The following is a 22,866-nucleotide window of genomic DNA, read 5'->3' as shown; positions in this document are numbered from 1 at the left end:
CAGGCACTGAGGTTTAAAGTGGTGTTGTGACTCTCTCTGTGTGGGCCAGGCACTGAGGTTTAAAGCGGTGTTGTGACTCTCTCTGTGTGGGCCAGGTACTGAGGTTTAAAGCGGTGTTGTGACTCTCTCTGTGTGGGTCAGGCACTGAGGTTTAAAGCGGTGTCGTGACTCTCTCTGTGTGGGCCAGATATTGAGGTTTAAAGCGGTGTCGTGACTCTCTCTGTGTGGGCCAGATATTGAGGTTTAAAGCGGTGTTGTGACTCTCTGTGTGGGCCAGATATTGAGGTTTAAAGCGGTGTCGTGACTCCCTCTGTGTGGGCCAGATATTGAGGTTTAAAGTGGTGTTGATGTGACTGTGTGGGTCAGGCACTGAGGTGTAAAGCGGTGTCGTGACTCTCTCTGTGTGGGCCAGGTACTGAGGTTTAAAGCGGTGTTGATGTGACTCTGTGTGAGTCAGGCACTGAGGTTTAAAGCGGTGTCGTGACTCTCTCTGTGTGGGCCAGGCACTGAGGTTTAAAGCGGGGTTGTGACTCTCTCTGTGTGGGCCAGGCACTGAGGTTTAAAGCGGTGTTGTGACTCTCTCTGTGTGGGCCAGGCACTGAGGTTTAAAGCGGTGTTGTGACTCTCTCTGTGTGGGTCAGGCACTGAGGTTTAAAGCGGTGTCGTGACTCTCTCTGTGCGGGCCAGGTACTGAGGTTTAAAGCGGTGTTGATGTGACTCTGTGTGGGTCAGGCACTGAGGTTTAAAGCGGTGTCGTGACTCCCTCTGTGTGGGTCAGGCACTGAGGTGTAAAGCGGTGTTGTGACTCTCTCTGTGTGGGCCAGGTACTGAGGTTTAAAGCGGTGTCGTGACTCCCTCTGTGTGGGCCAGGCACTGAGGTTTAAAGCGGTGTCGTGACTCCCTCTGTGTGGGTCAGGCACTGAGGTTTAAAGCGGTGTCGTGACTCCCTCTGTGTGAGTCAGGCACTGAGGTGTAAAGCGGTGTCGTGACTCCCTCTGTGTGGGCCAGGTACTGAGGTTTAAAGCGGTGTCGTGACTCCCTCTGTGTGGGTCAGGCACTGAGGTTTAAAGCGGTGTCGTGACTCCCTCTGTGTGGGCCAGGTACTGAGGTTTAAAGCGGTGTCATGACTCCCTCTGTGTGGGTCAGGCACTGAGGTGTAAAGCGGTGTCGTGACTCCCTCTGTGCGGGCCAGGTACTGAGGTTTGTCCAGCAGTGGAGCACTCTGACAGCCATGAAGCAGAGACTGATCCGCCGCAGTGGTGTCCTGTTCTGCAGCCCAGTCCTGGTCCTGGACCAACTGACCAGCACCCAGCGCAAACACAGCAGCACCAAGAGGTAGGTGGGGGGGTTGAACCTGTCCTATGTCTCCATCCTGCTGTGTTGGTGCCCAGACGGCTTCAGTTAATCACAGATTCATCCTGGTTCATGTGGGGGTGGGTGTCTCAAGAGCCAATCACAGTGGACGTAGGAGGAAAGCGTTTGACCGAATGTGGGATTTATTCGCTAATCAAGGTTTGCCCCGTTGACTGCACATCAAGCTGATTTCCAGAGATGATATGTTGGTTTAAGACTTCATGCTGAGAAAGTATGGTAGAAACCAAGTCCACCTGGGAACCCTGGTTCCTACAGAGGTAGAGATTCACACTGTAACTGAGCTAATACAATACAGGAGTAAGAAGATGGATGGGAAGGGGATTATCCTGTAGTAAGGAGATGGATGGGAAGGTGATTATCCTGTAGTAGGGAGATGGATGGGAAGGTGATTATCCTGTAGTAGGGAGATGGATGGGAAGGGGATTATCCTGTAGTAGGGAGATGGATGGGAAGGTGATTATCCTGTAGTAGGGAGATGGATGGGAAGGTGATTATCCTGTAGTAAGGAGATGGATGGGAAGGTGATTATCCTGTAGTAGGGAGATGGATGGGAAGGGGATTATCCTGTAGTAGGGAGATGGATGGGAAGGTGATTATCCTGTAGTAAGGAGATGGATGGGAAGGTGATTATCCTGTAGTAAGGAGATGGATGGGAAGGTGATTATCCTGTAGTAAGGAGATGGATGGGAAGGGGATTATCCTGTAGTAAGGAGATGGGTGGGAAGGTGATTATCCTGAGGTTAGTTAGACTCTGCTGTAGTGCTGTGCTGGGTTGTCCTGAAGGATCAGGGCCGTCTTCACGAAGGGACTCAGAGTAGGAGTGCTGCTGATATAGGATCAGTTTAGCCTTTTAGACACACACACACACACACACACACACACACACACACACACACCCCTCCGCCCAACACCTCTCAGTACTACTGTCAGCTGGACCTGGCTTTCATGTCCTTTCATCCAGCCTCTCTACACTGGGCTGTTTGAAGCCCAACAGTCCCCTCACCCCTTCTTTCTTTCATGCAAATCTGCCCCTTCCTCTCTTCTTCCTCCTCCTCCTTTCTTCAAGATTCCTCCTCTTTGATGTGTCTCCTTCCTCTCCTCATCCAGCTCATCCAGCTATCTGACCTTACTCTTCCTCCTCCTCCTCCTCCTTTCTTCAAGATTCCTCCTCTTTGATGTGTCCCCTTCCTCTCCTCATCCAGCTATCTGACCTTACTCTTCCTCCTCCTTCTCATCCTTCCTCCCCCCAGGTAACTTCCTCCTCCCTCCCTGCCTGTCTCCCTCCATCCTAACCAAACTCCCACTCTCCTCCCCCATCCCTCCATTCAGGTACCTAACCATACTCTTCCTCCCTCCATCCAGGTATCTAACCATACTCTTCCTCCCTCCATCCAGGTACCTAACCATACTCTTCCTCCCTCCATCCAGGTACCTAACCATACTCTTCCTCCCTCCATCCAGGTATCTAACCATACTCTTCCTCCCTCCATCCAGGTATCTAACCCCTCCATCCAGGTACCTAACCATACTCTTCCTCCCTCCATCCAGGTATCTAACCATACTCTTCCTCCCTCCATCCAGGTACCTAACCATACTCTTCCTCCTACCATCCAGGTATCTAACCATACTCTTCCTCCCTCCATCCAGGTATCTAACCATACTCTTCCTCCCTCCATCCAGGTATCTAACCATACTCTTCCTCCCTCCATCCAGGTATCTAACCATACTCTTCCTCCCTCCATCCAGGTACCTAACCATACTCTTCCTCCCTCCATCCAGGTACCTAACCATACTCTTCCTCCCTCCATCCAGGTACCTAACCATACTCTTCCTCCCTCCATCCAGGTACCTAACCATACTCTTCCTCCCTCCATCCAGGTACCTAACCATACTCTTCCTCCCTCCATCCAGGTACCTAACCATACTCTTCCTCCCTCCATCCAGGTACCTAACCATACTCTTCCTCCCTCCATCCAGGTACCTAACCATACTCTTCCTCCCTCCATCCAGGTATCTAACCATACTCTTCCTCCCTCCATCCAGGTACCTAACCATACTCTTCCTCCCTCCATCCAGGTACCTAACCATACTCTTCCTCCCTCCATCCAGGTACCTAACCATACTCTTCCTCCCTCCATCCAGGTACCTAACCAACTCTCCCTCCCTCCATCCAGGTACCTAACCTCTCCCTCCCTCCATCCAGGTATCTAACCATACTCTCCCTCCCTCCATCCAGTTACCTAACCATACTCTTCCTCCCTCCATCCAGGTATCTAACCATACTCTCCCTCCCTCCATCCAGGTATCTAACCATACTCTTCCTCCCTCCATCCAGGTACCTAACCATACTCTCCCTCCCTCCATCCAGGTACCTAACCATACTCTTCCTCCCTCCATCCAGTTACCTAACCATACTCTTCCTCCCTCCATCCAGGTATCTAACCATACTCTTCCTCCCTCCATCCAGGTACCTAACCATACTCTTCCTCCCTCCATCCAGGTACCTAACCATATTCTTCCTCCCTCCATCCAGGTATCTAACCATACTCTTCCTCCCTCCATCCAGGTATCTAACCATACTCTTCCTCCCTCCATCCAGGTACCTAACCATACTCTTCCTCCCTCCATCCAGGTACCGAACCATACTCTTCCTCCCTCCATCCAGGTACCGAACCATACTCTTCCTCCCTCCATCCAGGTACCTAACCATACTCTTCCTCCCTCCATCCAGGTATCTAACCATACTCTTCCTCCCTCCATCCAGGTATCTAACCATACTCTTCCTCCCTCCATCCAGGTACCTAACCATACTCTTCCTCCATCCAGGTATCGAACCATACTCTTCCTCCCTCCATCCAGGTACCTAACCATACTCTTCCTCCCTCCATCCAGGTACCTAACCATACTCTTCCTCCCTCCATCCAGGTATCTAACCATACTCTTCCTCCCTCCATCCAGGTATCTAACCATACTCTTCCTCCCTCCATCCAGGTACCTAACCATACTCTCCCTCCCTCATCCCAGGTACCTAACCATACTCTCCCTCCCTCCATCCAGGTACCTAACCATACTCTCCCTCCCTCCATCCAGGTACCTAACCATACTCTCCCTCCCTCCATCCAGGTATCTAACCATACTCTTCCTCCCTCCATCCAGGTACCTAACCATACTCTTCCTCCCTCCATCCAGGTACCTAACCATACTCTCCTCCCTCCATCCAGGTACCTAACCATACTCTTCCTCCCTCCATCCAGGTATCTAACCATACTCTTCCTCCCTCCATCCAGGTATCTAACCATACTCTTCCTCCCTCCATCCAGGTATCTAACCATACTCTTCCTCCCTCCATCCAGGTATCTAACCATACTCTTCCTCCCTCCATCCAGATATCTACTCTTTCTCCCTCCCACCAGGTATAACCATACTCTCCCTCCCTCCATCCAGGTATCTAACCATACTCTCCCTCCCTCCATCCAGGTATCTAACCATACTCTTCCTCCCTCCATCCAGGTACCTAACCATACTCTTCTTCCCTCCATCCAGGTACCTAACCATACTCTTCCTCCCTCCATCCAGGTACCTAACCATACTCTTCCTCCCTCCATCCAGGTACCTAACCATACTCTTCCTCCCTCCATCCAGGTACCTAACCATACTCTTCCTCCCTCCATCCAGGTACCTAACCATACTCTTCCTCCCTCCATCCAGGTACCTAACCATACTCTTCCTCCCTCCATCCAGGTACCTAACCATACTCTTCCTCCCTCCATCCAGGTATCTAACCATACTCTTCCTCCCTCCATCCAGGTATCTAACCATACTCTTCCTCCCTCCATCCAGGTACCTAACCATACTCTTCCTCCCTCCATCCAGGTACCTAACCATACTCTTCCTCCCTCCATCCAGGTATTATCTAACCATACTCTTCCTCCCTCCATCCAGGTACCTAACCATACTCTTCCTCCCTCCATCCAGGTATCTAACCATACTCTTCCTCCCTCCATCCAGGTACCTAACCATACTCTTCCTCCCTCCATCCAGGTACCTAACCATACTCTTTCTCCCTCCATCCAGGTACCTAACCATACTCTTCCTCCCTCCATCCAGGTATCTAACCATACTCTTCCTCCCTCCATCCAGGTATCTAACCATACTCTTCCTCCCTCCATCCAGGTACCTAACCATACTCTTCCTCCCTCCATCCAGGTACCTAACCATACTCTTCCTCCCTCCATCCAGGTACCTAACCATACTCTCCTCCCTCCATCCAGGTACCTAACCATACTCTCCCTCCCTCCATCCAGGTATCTAACCATACTCTCCCTCCCTCCATCCAGTTACCTAACCATACTCTTCCTCCCTCCATCCAGGTATCTAACCATACTCTCCCTCCCTCCATCCAGGTATCTAACCATACTCTTCCTCCCTCCATCCAGGTACCTAACCATACTCTCCCTCCCTCCATCCAGGTACCTAACCATACTCTTCCTCCCTCCATCCAGGTACCTAACCATACTCTTTCTCCCTCCATCCAGGTACCTAACCATACTCTTCCTCCCTCCATCCAGGTATCTAACCATACTCTTCCTCCCTCCATCCAGGTATCTAACCATACTCTTCCTCCCTCCATCCAGGTACCTAACCATACTCTTCCTCCCTCCATCCAGGTACCTAACCATACTCTTCCTCCCTCCATCCAGGTACCTAACCATACTCTCCCTCCCTCCATCCAGGTACCTAACCATACTCTCCCTCCCTCCATCCAGGTATCTAACCATACTCTCCCTCCCTCCATCCAGTTACCTAACCATACTCTTCCTCCCTCCATCCAGGTATCTAACCATACTCTCCCTCCCTCCATCCAGGTATCTAACCATACTCTTCCTCCCTCCATCCAGGTACCTAACCATACTCTCCCTCCCTCCATCCAGGTACCTAACCATACTCTTCCTCCCTCCATCCAGTTACCTAACCATACTCTTCCTCCCTCCATCCAGGTATCTAACCATACTCTTCCTCCCTCCATCCAGGTACCTAACCATACTCTTCCTCCCTCCATCCAGGTACCTAACCATATTCTTCCTCCCTCCATCCAGGTATCTAACCATACTCTTCCTCCCTCCATCCAGGTACCTAACCATACTCTTCCTCCCTCCATCCAGGTACCTAACCATACTCTCCCTCCCTCCATCCAGGTACCTAACCATACTCTTCCTCCCTCCATCCAGGTATCTAACCATACTCTTCCTCCCTCCATCCAGGTATCTAACCATACTCTTCCTCCCTCCATCCAGGTATCTAACCATACTCTTCCTCCCTCCCTCCAGGTATCTAACCATACTCTTCCTCCCTCCATCCAGATATCTAACCATACTCTTTCTCCCTCCATCCAGGTATCTAACCATACTCTCCCTCCCTCCATCCAGGTATCTAACCATACTCTCCCTCCCTCCATCCAGGTATCTAACCATACTCTTCCTCCCTCCATCCAGGTACCTAACCATACTCTTCTTCCCTCCATCCAGGTACCTAACCATACTCTTCCTCCCTCCATCCAGGTACCTAACCATACTCTTCCTCCCTCCATCCAGGTACCTAACCATACTCTTCCTCCCTCCATCCAGGTACCTAACCATACTCTTCCTCCCTCCATCCAGGTACCTAACCATACTCTTCCTCCCTCCATCCAGGTACCTAACCATACTCTTCCTCCCTCCATCCAGGTACCTAACCATACTCTTCCTCCCTCCATCCAGGTATCTAACCATACTCTTCCTCCCTCCATCCAGGTATCTAACCATACTCTTCCTCCCTCCATCCAGGTACCTAACCATACTCTTCCTCCCTCCATCCAGGTATCTAACCATACTCTTCCTCCCTCCATCCAGGTACCTAACCATACTCTTCCTCCCTCCATCCAGGTACCTAACCATACTCTTTCTCCCTCCATCCAGGTACCTAACCATACTCTTCCTCCCTCCATCCAGGTATCTAACCATACTCTTCCTCCCTCCATCCAGGTATCTAACCATACTCTTCCTCCCTCCATCCAGGTACCTAACCATACTCTTCCTCCCTCCATCCAGGTACCTAACCATACTCTTCCTCCCTCCATCCAGGTACCTAACCATACTCTCCTCCCTCCATCCAGGTACCTAACCATACTCTCCCTCCCTCCATCCAGGTATCTAACCATACTCTCCCTCCCTCCATCCAGTTACCTAACCATACTCTTCCTCCCTCCATCCAGGTATCTAACCATACTCTCCTCCCTCCATCCAGGTATCTAACCATACTCTTCCTCCCTCCATCCAGGTACCTAACCATACTCTCCCTCCCTCCATCCAGGTACCTAACCATACTCTTCCTCCCTCCATCCAGTTACCTAACCATACTCTTCCTCCCTCCATCCAGGTATCTAACCATACTCTTCCTCCCTCCATCCAGGTACCTAACCATACTCTTCCTCCCTCCATCCAGGTACCTAACCATATTCTTCCTCCCTCCATCCAGGTATCTAACCATACTCTTCCTCCCTCCATCCAGGTACCTAACCATACTCTTCCTCCCTCCATCCAGGTACCTAATCATACTCTTCCTCCCTCCATCCAGGTGCCTAACCATACTCTTCCTCCCTCCATCCAGGTGCCTAACCATACTCTTCCTCCCTCCATCCAGGTGCCGAACCATACTCTTCCTCCCTCCATCCAGGTACCGAACCATACTCTTCCTCCCTCCATCCAGGTATCGAACCATACTCTTCCTCCCTCCATCCAGGTACCTAACCATACTCTTCCTCCCTCCATCCAGGTACCTAACCATATTCTTCCTCCCTCCATCCAGGTATCTAACCATACTCTTCCTCCCTCCATCCAGGTATCTAACCATACTCTTCCTCCCTCCATCCAGGTACCTAACCATACTCTTCCTCCCTCCATCCAGGTACCTAACCATACTCTTCCTCCCTCCATCCAGGTGCCTAACCATACTCTTCCTCCCTCCATCCAGGTGCCTAACCATACTCTTCCTCCCTCCATCCAGGTACCGAACCATACTCTTCCTCCCTCCATCCAGGTATCGAACCATACTCTTCCTCCCTCCATCCAGGTACCTAACCATACTCTTCCTCCCTCCATCCAGGTATCTAACCATACTCTTCCTCCCTCCATCCAGGTATCTAACCATACTCTTCCTCCCTCCATCCAGGTACCTAACCATACTCTTCCTCCCTCCATCCAGGTATCGAACCATACTCTTCCTCCCTCCATCCAGGTACCTAACCATACTCTTCCTCCCTCCATCCAGGTACCTAACCATACTCTTCCTCCCTCCATCCAGGTATCTAACCATACTCTTCCTCCCTCCATCCAGGTACCTAACCATACTCTCCCTCCCTCCATCCAGGTACCTAACCATACTCTCCCTCCCTCCATCCAGGTATCTAACCATACTCTTCCTCCCTCCTTCCAGGTATCTAACCATACTCTCCCTCCCTCCATCCAGGTATCTAACATACTCTCCCTCCCTCCATCCAGGTATCTAACCATACTCTTCCTCCCTCCATCCAGGTACCTAACCATACTCTTCTTCCCTCCATCCAGGTACCTAACCATACTCTTCCTCCCTCCATCCAGGTACCTAACCATACTCTTCCTCCCTCCATCCAGGTACCTAACCATACTCTTCCTCCCTCCATCCAGGTACCTAACCATACTCTTCCTCCCTCCATCCAGGTACCTAACCATACTCTTCCTCCCTCCATCCAGGTACCTAACCATACTCTTCCTCCCTCCATCCAGGTACCTAACCATACTCTTCCTCCCTCCATCCAGGTATCTAACCATACTCTTCCTCCCTCCATCCAGGTATCTAACCATACTCTCCCTCCCTCCATCCAGGTACCTAACCATACTCTTCCTCCCTCCATCCAGGTACCTAACCATACTCTTCCTCCCTCCATCCAGGTACCTAACCATACTCTTCCTCCCTCCATCCAGGTACCTAACCATACTCTTCCTCCCTCCATCCAGGTATCTAACCATACTCTTCCTCCCTCCATCCAGGTACCTAACCATACTCTCCCTCCCTCCATCCAGGTATCTAACCATACTCTCCCTCCCTCCATCCAGGTACCTAACCATACTCTTCCTCCCTCCATCCAGGTATCTAACCATACTCTCCCTCCCTCCATCCAGGTATCTAACCATACTCTTCCTCCCTCCATCCAGGTACCTAACCATACTCTCCCTCCCTCCATCCAGGTACCTAACCATACTCTTCCTCCCTCCATCCAGGTGTCTAACCATACTCTCCCTCCCTCCATCCAGGTATCTAACCATACTCTCCCTCCCTCCATCCAGGTATCTAACCATACTCTCCCTCCCTCCATCCAGGTACCTAACCATACTCTTCCTCCCTCCATCCAGGTACCTAACCATACTCTCCCTCCCTCCATCCAGGTACCTAACCATACTCTTCCTCCCTCCATCCAGGTATCTAACCATACTCTTCCTCCCTCCATCCAGGTACCTAACCATACTCTTCCTCCCTCCATCCAGGTATCTAACCATACTCTTCCTCCCTCCATCCAGGTACCTAACCATACTCTCCCTCCCTCCATCCAGGTACCTAACCATACTCTTCCTCCCTCCATCCAGGTATCTAACCATACTCTTCCTCCCTCCATCCAGGTACCTAACCATACTCTCCCTCCCTCCATCCAGGTACCTAACCATACTCTTCCTCCATCCAGGTATCTAACCATACTCTTCCTCCCTCCATCCAGGTACCTAACCATACTCTTCCTCCCTCCATCCAGGTACCTAACCATACTCTTCCTCCCTCCATCCAGGTACCTAACCATACTCTTCCTCCCTCCATCCAGGTACCTAACCATACTCTTCCTCCCTCCATCCAGGTACCTAACCATACTCTTCCTCCCTCCATCCAGGTACCTAACCATACTCTTCCTCCCTCCATCCAGGTATCTAACCATACTCTTCCTCCCTCCATCCAGGTACCTAACCATACTCTTCCTCCCTCCATCCAGGTACCTAACCATACTCTTCCTCCCTCCATCCAGGTACCTAACCATACTCTTCCTCCCTCCATCCAGGTACCTAACCATACTCTTCCTCCCTCCATCCAGGTACCTAACCATACTCTTCCTCCCTCCATCCAGGTACCTAACCATACTCTTCCTTCCTCCATCCAGGTACCTAACCATACTCTTCCTCCCTCCATCCAGGTATCTAACCATACTCTTCCTCCCTCCATCCAGGTATCTAACCATACTCTTCCTCCCTCCATCCAGGTACCTAACCATACTCTTCCTCCCTCCATCCAGGTATCTAACCATACTCTTCCTCCCTCCATCCAGGTACCTAACCATACTCTCCCTCCCTCCATCCAGGTTCCTAACCATACTCTTCCTCCCTCCATCCAGGTACCTAACCATACTCTTCCTCCCTCCATCCAGGTACCTAACCATACTCTTCCTCCCTCCATCCAGGTACCTAACCATACTCTCCCTCCCTCCATCCAGGTATCTAACCAAAGAAGATGTGTCCCAGGCCTCTCTCAGTAAGGCCCAGTGTGATGGAGGAACTGTCTGCCTGGTCAACAAGGAGATCTTCTTCACCAAGAGGAGAACTGCCTCTATGTCACGACCCAACACCTCTGCCTCCGTCCCAGAGAAGTAGGTCTCCAGTCTCCTAGAGAGTCATAGCAACACTAGTTCACAGTGCCAAACGTTCTCCTCCACATTGAAATGATATTACATTGAAAGACCACGGTATGTCCTGTCTGTACAATTGTTGTTCAATACCCAAGGAACTAAATGTGTCCTCACTTGACGTTTAGCAGGTTGAAGTAGGTCTGTATTGCCAGTGAGGCTCAATGAACACTTGTCTATGTCTTCTTAGACTGTATGTACAAGACCGGTGAGTGTTTACCACAGAGCGACCAGGCTATAATCCACTGTTTTAGAGGCTAATGGGACCTATGAGTGTTTACCCCAGAGGAACCAGGCTACAATCCACTGTTTTAGAGGCAATTGACTGAAGGCTTGTTGGATAGATGGAGCACATCGCTATGGCAACCACCACAGGGACTGGCTCTTTCCCTCTCACCCAGCGAGTCTTGCTGATTGGTTCGAGGATTGTCGGGGGCGCTCCAGAGAGGCGTGTCCCATCTGTTCCCTAACGTGTGGACAGGCAAGTACCCTGGTGGAGCGCGGTAAGAAACACATCCACACTGTGGCAGTGGTCCAGGCTCACCTTCCTCTCCCTCTGCTTCTCCAGCCAGGAGGAGCACTCACACAGACAACAACCATATGTCCCAGCTCCCCAAAGCCATGCTGAGATGTTCCTATTGAATGAATGCCTTGTAACTGTATAGTAATACAGTAGCTTCCACACACTGGTTGAATCAACGTCGTTTCAAATCAGTTTATTAGTTTATTTGTCACGTGTGTCGACTACAACAGGTGTAGAGTAGACCATAGAGTGAAATGCTTACATACAGGCTCTAACCAATAGTGCAAAAAAGGTATTAGGTGAACAATAGGTGAGATAAGAAATAAAACAACAGTAAAAAAGACTGTGAAAATAACAGTAGCGAGGCTCTATACAGTAGCTAGGCTCTATACAGTAGCGAGGCTCTATACAGTAGCGAGGCTCTATACAGTAGCGAGGCTCTATAAAGTAGCGAGGCTCTATAAAGTAGCGAGGCTCTATGCAGTAGCGAGGCTCTATGCAGTAGCGAGGCTATGCAGTATCGAGGCTCTATACAGTAGCTAGGCTCTATACAGTAGCGAGGCTCTACAATAGCTAGGCTCTATACAGTAGCTAGGCTCTATACAGTAGCTAGGCTCTATACAATAGCTAGGCTCTATACAATAGCTAGGCTCTATACAGTAGCTAGGCTCTATACAGTAGCGAGGCTCTATACAGTAGCGAGGCTCTATACAGTAGCGAGGCTCTATACAGTAGCGAGGCTCTATACAGTAGCGAGGCTCTATACAGTAGCGAGGCTCTACAATAGCTAGGCTCTATACAGTAGCTAGGCTCTATACAGTAGCGAGGCTCTACAATAGCTAGGCTCTATACAATAGCTAGGCTCTATACAGTAGCTAGGCTCTATACAGTAGCTAGGCTCTATACAGTAGCGAGGCTCTATACAGTAGCGAGGCTCTATACAGTAGCGAGGCTCTATACAGTAGCGAGGCTCTATGCAGTAGCGAGGCTCTACAATAGCTAGGCTCTATACAATAGCTAGGCTCTATACAGTAGCTAGGCTCTATACAGTAGCGAGGCTCTATAGAGTAGCGAGGCTCTATAGAGTAGCGAGGCTCTATAGAGTAGCGAGGCTCTATAAAGTAGCGAGGCTCTATACAGTAGCGAGGCTCTATACAGTAGCGATGCTCTATGCAGTAGCGAGGCTCTACAATAGCTAGGCTCTATACAGTAGCTAGGCTCTATACAGTAGCTAGGCTCTATACAGAAGCTAGGCTCTATAAAGTAGCTAGGCTCTATAAAGTAGCTAGGCTCTATACAGTAGCTAGGCTCTATAAAGTAGCTAGGCTCTATACAGTAGCGAGGCTACATACAGGCACCAGTTAGTCGGGCTGATTGAGGTAGTATGTAGATATGGTTAAAGTGACTATGCAGATATGATAAACAGAAAGTAGCCGTAACGTAAAATGGCGCCGGAAGAAATGGCAGCAGTTTTTTGGGCGCCCGACCAATTGTGCTATTATGTGGGAGGGGTTTGCGTTATTTGTAACTTATTTTGTGCATAATGTTTCTGCAACTGTATCTTACAGCAAAAAAAGAGCTTCTGGATATCATGACAGCGATCACTCACCTCGGATTAGACAAAGATCTTCTGGATATCAGGACAGCGATCACTCACCTCGGATTAGACAAAGAGCTTCTGGATATCAGGACAGCGATCACTCACCTCAGAGTAGACAAAGATCTTCTGGATATCAGGACAGCGATCACTCACCTCAGATTAGACAAAGATCTTCTGGATATCAGGACAGCGATCACTCACCTCAGATTAGACAAAGAGCTTCTGGATATCAGGACAGCGATCACTCACCTCGGATTAGACAAAGAGCTTCTGGATATCAGGACAGCGATCACTCACCTCGGATTAGACAAAGAGCTTCTGGATATCAGGACAGCGATCACTCACCTCGGATTAGACAAAGATCTTCTGGATATCAGGACAGCGATCACTCACCTCGGATTAGACAAAGATCTTCTGGATATCAGGACAGCGATCACTCACCTCGGGTTAGACAAAGAGCTTCTGGATATCAGGACAGCGATCACTCACCTCGGGTTAGACAAAGAGCTTCTGGATATCAGGACAGCGATCACTCACCTCGGATTATAAAACAAAGATTTTTTCTTCAACAAGTAGGACGTACAGGACATCCTCCAAACACCCGACAAGGCCAACATCCCAGTTATTTGCAAGAGGAAGAGATGCAGGTACAGAGGACACAGAGCGGGATGCCTGGTCAGGATCCGCAGAAGGCAACTGGGAAAGCTGCCGTTACCGTCAATACTACTCGCCAACGTGCAGTCATAGGACAATAAACTAGACGAGGTACGATCATGAATATCCTACCAACGGGACATCAAACTCTGTAATATGTTATGTTTCACGGAATTGTGGCTGAATGATGACATGGATATTCAGCTAGCGGGATATACGCTGCACCGGCAAGATAGAACAGCACACTCCGGTAAGGGGGGGGGGGATCTGTGCATATTTGTAAACAACAGCTGGTGCACGAAATCTAAGTAAGTCTAGATTTTGCTCGCCTGAAGTAGAGAATCTTGTGATAAAATGCAGACCACACTATTTGCCTAGAGTTTTCAGCTATACTTTTCATGGCTGTTTTTTTTACCACCACAGACGGATGCTGGCACTAAGACCGCACTCAGACAGCTGTATAAGGAAATAAGCAAACAGGAAACCACTCACCCAGAGGCGGTGCTCCTAGTGGCTGGAGACTTTAATGCAGGGAAACTTAAATCAGTTCTACCTCATTTCTACCATCATATTAAATATGCAATACCTTGCCAGCAGCATACCACCCTGCATACCACTGCTGGCTTGCTTCTGAAGCTAAGCAGGGTTGGTCCTGGATGGGAGACCCAATGCTGCTGGAAGTGGTGTTGGAGGGCCAGTAGGAGGCACACTTTCCTCTGGTGTAAAACATATCCCAATGCCCCAGGGCAGTGATTGGGGACACTGCCCTGTGTAGGGTGCCATCTTTCGGATGGGACGTTAAACGGGTGTCCTGACTCTCTGCGATCATTAAAGATCGCACGGCACTTATCGTAAGAGTAGGGGTGTTAACCCCGGTGTCCTGGCTAAATTCCCAATCTGGCCATCAAACCATCACAGTCACCTAATAATCCCCTGTTTACAATTGGCTCATTTATCCCCCTCCTCTCCCCTGTAACTATTCCCCAGGTTGTTGCTGCAAATGAGAATGTGTTCTCAGTCAATTTACCTGGTAAAATAACAGATAAATAAAACAATTCTAGATTACCTGTACTCCACACACAGAAACACGTACAAAGCTCTCCCTCACCCTCCATTTGGTAAATCCGACCACAATTCTATCCTCCTGATTCCTGCTTACAAGCAAAAATTAAAGCAGGAAGCACCAGTAACTCAGTCTATATAAAAGTGGTCAGGTGAAGCAGATGCTAAACTACAGGACTGTTTTGCTATCACAGACTGGAACATGTTCCAGAATTCTTCCGATGGCATTGAGGAGAACACCACATCAGTCACTGGCTTCTTCAATAAGTATATCGAGGACATCGTCCTCACAATGACTGTACGTACATACCCCAACCAGAAGCCATGGATTACAGGCAACATTCCCACTGAGCTAAAGGGTAGAGCTGCAGCTTTCAAAGTGCGGAACTCTAACCCGGAAGCTTATAAGAAATCCTGCTATGCCCTCCGATGAACCATCAAACAGGCAAAGCGTCAATACAGGGCTAAGATTGAATTGTACTACACCGGCTCCGACGCTCGTCGGATGTGGCAGGGCTTGCAAACTATTACGGACTACAAATGGAAACACAGCCGCGTCACAGTCACTTCTATGCTAGCTTCGAGGCAAGCAACACTGAGGCATGCATGAGAGCATCAGCTGTTCCAGACGACTGTGTGATCACGCTCTCTGTAGCTGACGTGAGTAAGACCTTTTAAACAGGTCAATATTCACAAGGCTGCGGGGCCAGACGGTTTACCAGGACATGTGCTCCGGGTATGTGCTGACCAACTGGCAGGTGTCTTCACTGACATTTTCAACATGTCCTTGATTGAGTCTGTAATACCAACATGTTTCAAGCAGACCACCATAGTACCTGTGCCCAAGAACATTTGTTCTGCCTAAATGACTACCGACCTGTAGCACTCACGTCTGTAGCCATGAAGTGCTTTGAAAGACTGGTAATGGCTCACATCAACACCATTATCCCAGAAACGCTAGACCCACTCCAATTTGCATACCGTCCAAACCGATCCACAGATGATGCAATCTCCATTGCACTCCACACTGCCCTTTCCCACCTGGACAAAAATAACACCTACGTGAGAATGCTGTTCATTGACTACAGCTCAGCGTTCAACACCATAGTACCCTCAAAGCTCATCACTAAGCTAAGGATCCTGGGACTAACCCCTCCCTCTGCCACTGAATTCTGGACCTCCTGACGGGCCATCCCTAGGTGGTGAGGGTAGGTAACAACACATCTGCCACGCTGATCCTCAACACTGGAGCCCCTCAGGGGTGCATGCTCAGTCCCCTCCTGTACTCCCTGTTCACCCACGACTGCATGGCCAGGCACGACTCCAACACCATCGTTAAGTTTGCAGTCAACACAACAGTGGTAGGTCTGATCACCGACAACGACGAGACAGCCTATAGGGAGGAGGTCAGAGACCTGGCCGGGTGGTGCTAGAATAACCTATCCCTCAACGTAACCAAGACAAAGGAGATGATTGTGGACTACAGAAAAAGGAGGACCGAGCACGCCCCCATTCTCATCGACAGGGCTTTAGTGGAGCAGGTTGAGAGCTTCAAGTTCCTTGGTGTCCACATTCCTAACAAACTAGAATGGTCCAAACACACCAAGACAGTCGTGAAGAGGGCACGACAAAGCCTAATCCCCCTCAGGAAACTAAAAAGATTTGGCACGGGTCCTGAGATCCTGGAAAGGTTCTACAGCTGCAACTTCGAGAGCATCCTGACTGGTTGCATCACTGACTGGTTGCATCACTGCCTGGTTGCATCACTGACTGGTTGCATCACTGCCTGGTTGCATCACTGCCTGGTTGCATCACTGCCTGGTACGGCAACTGCTTGGCGTCTGACCGCAAGGCAGACGGAATCGTCATGTCAATGAAATTACGTTGAACCAACGTGGAATAGAAGTTGAATTGATGTCTGTGCCCAGTGGATTAATACTGTTTATTCATTTGTTGGGCAGATGACTGACAATCCTCCCTTCCTTTCTGTGTCTGTCTCTTTCCATCTCTGCCCCTAGACCATCCGAGGTGCACCCAGAGCCTCCTGTTGGTGCTCCTGAGGGCCCATCAGAGGCTGAAGCTGGGTACCTGCAGGTGCTGGACAGTGAGGGTCGACCCTTGTGTCTGTCCTGCCACAAGGCCTGTGGGTCCACCGGAGGAGCCTGGGACACCTGCTTCTGTAGCCAGACGTAAGTAGCAGCATCATCAAAGTAAAGCCAAGTTCACCCATCAGTGGTGTTTGTGTACCCTGCTATTATTAGTGTTGCCTCGTAGGCCTACTGCGTTCCTTCATTAAAGCTCTACAAAGAAAACATCAAGTTATTCTGTTGTATTCTACTTCATCTATCCTGTCATAGGTGTCAGGAGGAGTTCCAGCTGCGCTCCAGCCAGGCCTACATGCGTGCCCGGGTACTGCAGACGGAGCAGGGGGTGTGTCAGAGCTGCGGCCTGCAAGCCCACCAGCTGTACCTGAAGGTCCGCGACGCCCCGCCCACACACAGGAAGGAGATGCTAGAGAACACCGGGCTGGCCCAGCTGTCACTCAAACAGGTTGGTTGGTTTGGATGTCTTTAGCCCCCCAGGTCTGTGATACAGAGAGGGACCTAGGAGCATTCCATTACTCTGTATGGGGGGACCTAGGAGCATTCCATTACTCTGTATGGGGGGACCTAGGAGCATTCCATTACTCTGTATGGGGGGACGTAGGAGCATTCCATTACTCTGTATGGGGGGACCTAGGACCATTCCATTACTCTGTATGGGGTCTGACCTACACTACCTGAGCTCTCTTAGCAAGGATACAGTCTTCTACATGACTTTATGAGCCCTTTACAGACATGAGCTTTTTAAAGGTGCACAAATCTACAGACAGAGAGAACAGTCATACTATTGATGTGGCTTGATTTTTCAACTGGATTTATCAAAGAGCAGTATCATCTCTCTCTTCTCAAATTAGCATATCACATTACTGAGGTTGTACAGAGAACACTGAAATGGATAGGACCCATTTAGACATTTGAAGCCACTTCTGATATAAAGCAGGGTGTGTAGGGTTTCACCTGTTCCAACTCATCCCCTGGATCTGGGGAGACCACTAAAGGCTTTAGTAGACATTATATTATACACTGGGAGAGGAGGGGAGAACACAGAGAAGAGAGTGAAATGAGAGGGACTCAGTCCTCTCTACTACTGACTGACACTTATCTTCCCTGGAAACTGCTGCTTTGTGCTGGGGAAGATAAACCATTAGGTGTGTGGGTGGAGGGGTGTGGGTGTGGATGACGGGTGTGTGTGGAGGGGTGTACTGTACTGTGGACACACAAGTTCCTCTCTCAACCTGTGTGCGTGTGTGACTTCCTCTCTCTCGGCTCGCAGTAAATAGATTGGCCAGTACTGTCAGATCCTCCATGGATTTCTCCCACAGCTCAACCTCACCTCAGCCAAGAGCCTGTTAGATTTGGCTCTGCCATTTCTACTGGAAAGACCTTCTGCCTTCTCGCTCACAGATCAATGGATGGATTTGGCCTAACACTAACAGGTCCTCTGTACTGCACAGAAACCACCGAGAACAACTGCTGATTAATGCATTGTATTGGTGCGCTGTATAGGAGGCCTGAGGACTCTAGCTTTAGTAAAGGGTTTCTAAGACATTAGTAGACCAGTGGGGGAATGCAGAGTGAATGTTCTGTATGGAGCGAGGAGGGGGTGGAGGTGGGTCGGTAGTCGTAGTGGAACGGAGCTTGTTCCTGAGTACTGCTTTGTTTTTCTTCTCCTCTGTGGGTATGTGACACCCCCCCCCCACCCCACCCCCCCCGGTTCTCTTGTGGCTAATGTTGGGAGAGCGCTACTCTATCTACCGCTTCTACCCAGGAATGGAGATTGATTTCTGGGCTGAATCGTCCCCAGGGTTCCCCTTCTCTGGCTCTTTCCACATAAAATGGAGAAAAGAAAAGGCTTAGCTTCAAATTGAAATGCCTCCATTTTGGTTCTAGTGTTCCCCAGCTCCAGGCCATAGGCCTAGAATTACAGGCGTTTGACTTCCTACCTGTTCCCAGAGTCCCCAGCTCGTTCTCTTACATTAGAGCCTTGTCATTCTCTCTGTCTGAAGACAGACAGGCGGAGGAAATGTGATGCTGACATGGGAAGGCTGACAAGATCCTATTATGAAAAACACATGGACAAAACTCACAAGGGATTTTACAAATATTTCTTACACCAAATTGTTTTGTTTACCCATTTGAGCTATTAAAACTGTAAATTATATAATCATCATACTACCTCCTTTACTGAGAAATGTGTTTATTAAAATTGTCTGTGTTGTGTCCAGCTGAATGAGATGATCCGTGCCCCCGTGGAGGGTCAGTTCTGGCAGGTGGACCACATCCGACCCGTCTACAGTGGGGGAGGACAGTGTTCCCTGGACAACCTACAGACACTCTGCACCGTCTGCCACAGAACCGTAGGAGTCCAGTACACACAGACACACCATCACACACAGACACACACACACACACCATCACACACAGACACACACACACACACCATCACACACAGACACACCCACACACCATCACACACACAGACACACACACACACCATCAGACACACACACACACACACACACACACACACACCATCACACACACAGACACACACACACACCATCAGACACACACACACACACACACACACACACCATCACACACACAGACACACACACACACACACACACACACACACACACCATCACACACAGACACACACACACACACCATCACAGACAGACACACACACCATCACACACAGACACAGACACACCATCACACACAGACACACCCACACACACACTATCACACACAGACACACACACCATCACACACAGACACAAAGTGTTCCCTGGACAACCTACAGACACACACATACCATCACACACAGACACACCCACACACAGACACACACACACACACCCACACACACACTATCACACACAGACACACACACCATCACACACAGACACAAAGTGTTCCCTGGACAACCTACAGACACACACATACCATCACACACAGACACAGACACACAGTGTTCCCTGGACAACCTACAGACACTCTGCACCGTCTTATGCCACAGAACCACAAGGGTCCTGGTCCATGTTATAATATAATTCCTCTGTGTCCACATAAACACCATGGCGCCACATGTTATCATATATACATGTTATATGCCCTTCAAACCACCACCATGGTATAATACCATGTTATAAAACCATACCATGTTTTGATACCATGTTATAATACCATGTTATGATACCATGTTATAATATCATACCATGTTATATTATAATACCATGTTATAATGTAATACCATGTTATAATACCATGATATAATATAATACCATGTTATGGTACCATACCATGTTATAATACCATGTTATAATATAATACTGTGTTATAATACCATGATATAATATAATACCATGTTATGATACCATACCATGTTATAATATCATACCATGTTATAATACCATGTTATAATACCATGTTATAATGTAATACCATGTTATAATGTAATACCATGTTATAATGTAATACCATGTTATAATGTAATACCATGTTATAATAACATGCCATGTTATAATATAATACCATGTTATAATATAATACCATGTTATGATGTAATACCATGTTATAATGTAATACCATGTTATAATATAATACCATGTTATAATACCATGTTATAATATAATACAGTGTTATAATACCATGATATAATATAATACCATGTTATGATGTAATACCATGTTATAATACCATGTTATAATATAATACCATGTTATAATACCATGTTACAGTATAATACATCACCATGTAATAATACCATGTTATAATTTAATACAGGACTGATGACAGTAGGCTGTTTGTTTTACAGAGGACAGAGTATTGATGACAGTAGGCTGTTTGTTTTACAGAGGACAGAGTATTGATGACAGTAGGCTGGTTGTTTTACAGAGGACAGAGTATTGATGACAGTAGGCTGTTTGTTTTACAGAGGACAGAGTATTGATGACAGTAGGCTGTTTGTTTTACAGAGGACAGAGTATTGATGACAGTAGACTGTTTTACAGAGGACAGAGTATTGATGACAGTAGACTGTTTTACAGAGGACAGAGTATTGATGACAGTAGGCTGTTTGTTTTACAGAGGACAGAGTATTGATGACAGTAGGCTGTTTGTTTTACAGAGGACAGAGTATTGATGACAGTAGGCTGTTTGTTTTACAGAGGACAGAGTATTGATGACAGTAGGCTGTTTGTTTTACAGAGGACAGTGTGTTGATGACAGTAGGCTGTTTGTTTTACAGAGGACAGTGTGTTGATGACAGTAGGCTGTTTGTTTTACAGAGGACAGAGTATTGATGACAGTAGGCTGTTTGTTTTACAGAGGACAGAGTATTGATGACAGTAGACTGTTTGTTTTACAGAGGACAGAGTATTGATGACAGTAGACTGTTTTACAGAGGACAGAGTATTGATGACAGTAGGCTGTTTGTTTTACAGAGGACAGAGTATTGATGACAGTAGGCTGTTTGTTTTACAGAGGACAGAGTATTGATGACAGTAGGCTGTTTGTTTTACAGAGGACAGTGTGTTGATGACAGTAGGCTGTTTGTTTTACAGAGTACTGATGACAGTTGGCTGTTTGTTTTACAGAGGACAGCTCAGCAAGCCAAGGACAGAAGCCAGATGAAGAAAGGACTGGCAGCCTCCAAGGTGGCTTCAGACATCACTCGCTTCTTCATAAAGAAATGAACATTAAAACAACATGTTTTCCTCAACCAAGGGAAGGAGGGGAAGTTGGAGGAGTACTGAGTGACATAGGAAGGATGCTTCTTCAGTGTGTTGTCATCTCTGTGAAGAAGGCTACATGTCACAGTTGATCCTCAATGCTGCCACTGCTGTCCGTGTTATGGACTCACCAGCAATCCAATGTAGAGGAACATCGCCTCCTTCCTTTAATGACATCATGTTTAAGTTGGATCATTGAGAGTGTTGATGTGAACACTGTTCTTTCAGGGTTGTTTTTTTTGTTGGGTTACCTGAATAGATTTTTACTAAACAATGCTGCCTGTATCAAATGCAAATGTTCCAAATGAGCAGCTACGCTCCTTCCCATGTTGTCCCCGAACCGTCAGCAGTGAGCCTGGGTTGATTTATAACGGGCTTATCTAGCTCAGATACAGGCTGAACTGAACCAAGCTGGGCAGGCTGCTGCCTGTTTGAATTGCCAGCCTGCCTGCATGCCTGCCGAGCGCTCGCTGCTATTTTAGGTTGTGCAAACTTGGTAGAAAAACCCTGATCTGTGTGATGCTCTAGTTTACTTCTTGACAGGATATCACAAGTGTTTTCCTTCATGTCCTCTACATGTAGTCTAGTTGATAGCGTCTTTATGTCCTCTACATGTTGTCTAGTTGATAGCGTCTTTATGTCCTCTACATGTAGTCTAGTTGATAGCGTCTTTATGTCCTCTACATGTAGTTTAGTTGATAGCGTCTTTATGTCCTCTACATGTAGTCTAGTTGATAGTGTCTTTATGTCCTCTACATGTAGTCTAGTTGATAGCGTCTTTATGTCCTCTACATGTAGTCTAGTTGATAGCGTCTTTATGTCCTCTACATGTAGTCTAGTTGATAGTGTCTTTATGTCCTCTACATGTAGTTTAGTTGATAGCTTTATGTCTTTATGTCCTCTACATGTAGTCTAGTTGATAGTGTCTTTATGTCCTCTACATGTAGTCTAGTTGATAGTGTCTTTATGTCCTCTACATGTAGTCTAGTTGATAGCGTCTTTATGTCCTCTACATGTAGTCTAGTTGATAGTGTCTTTATGTCCTCTACATGTAGTCTAGTTGATAGCGTCTTTATGTC

At 48.2% G+C, this 22,866-nt stretch overlaps 1 protein-coding gene across 1 annotated transcript in view; it reads left to right on the top strand.

Moving 5' to 3' along the window:
• Positions 1-22,652, top strand: part of LOC135529188 (DNA annealing helicase and endonuclease ZRANB3-like) — a 37,120-nt gene extending 14,468 nt beyond the window's left edge. Inside the window, exons 4-9 of the mRNA XM_064958049.1 lie at positions 1,193-1,335; positions 10,919-11,071; positions 16,965-17,135; positions 17,304-17,496; positions 19,274-19,405; positions 21,653-22,652. Coding sequence (XP_064814121.1) covers positions 1,193-1,335; positions 10,919-11,071; positions 16,965-17,135; positions 17,304-17,496; positions 19,274-19,405; positions 21,653-21,751 — 891 coding nt within the window. The 3' untranslated portion in view covers positions 21,752-22,652. The remainder of the gene's footprint in view (positions 1-1,192; positions 1,336-10,918; positions 11,072-16,964; positions 17,136-17,303; positions 17,497-19,273; positions 19,406-21,652) is intronic.
• The last annotated feature ends 214 nt before the right edge of the window (positions 22,653-22,866 follow it).

This window comes from Oncorhynchus masou, unplaced genomic scaffold (genome assembly GCF_036934945.1).
Source record: "Oncorhynchus masou masou isolate Uvic2021 unplaced genomic scaffold, UVic_Omas_1.1 unplaced_scaffold_1112, whole genome shotgun sequence".
In the NCBI taxonomy this organism is placed as follows: Eukaryota; Metazoa; Chordata; class Actinopteri; order Salmoniformes; family Salmonidae; genus Oncorhynchus; species Oncorhynchus masou.
Note: the sequence above shows the minus strand (reverse complement) of the source record. Positions and strands in the feature narration are given on the sequence as shown.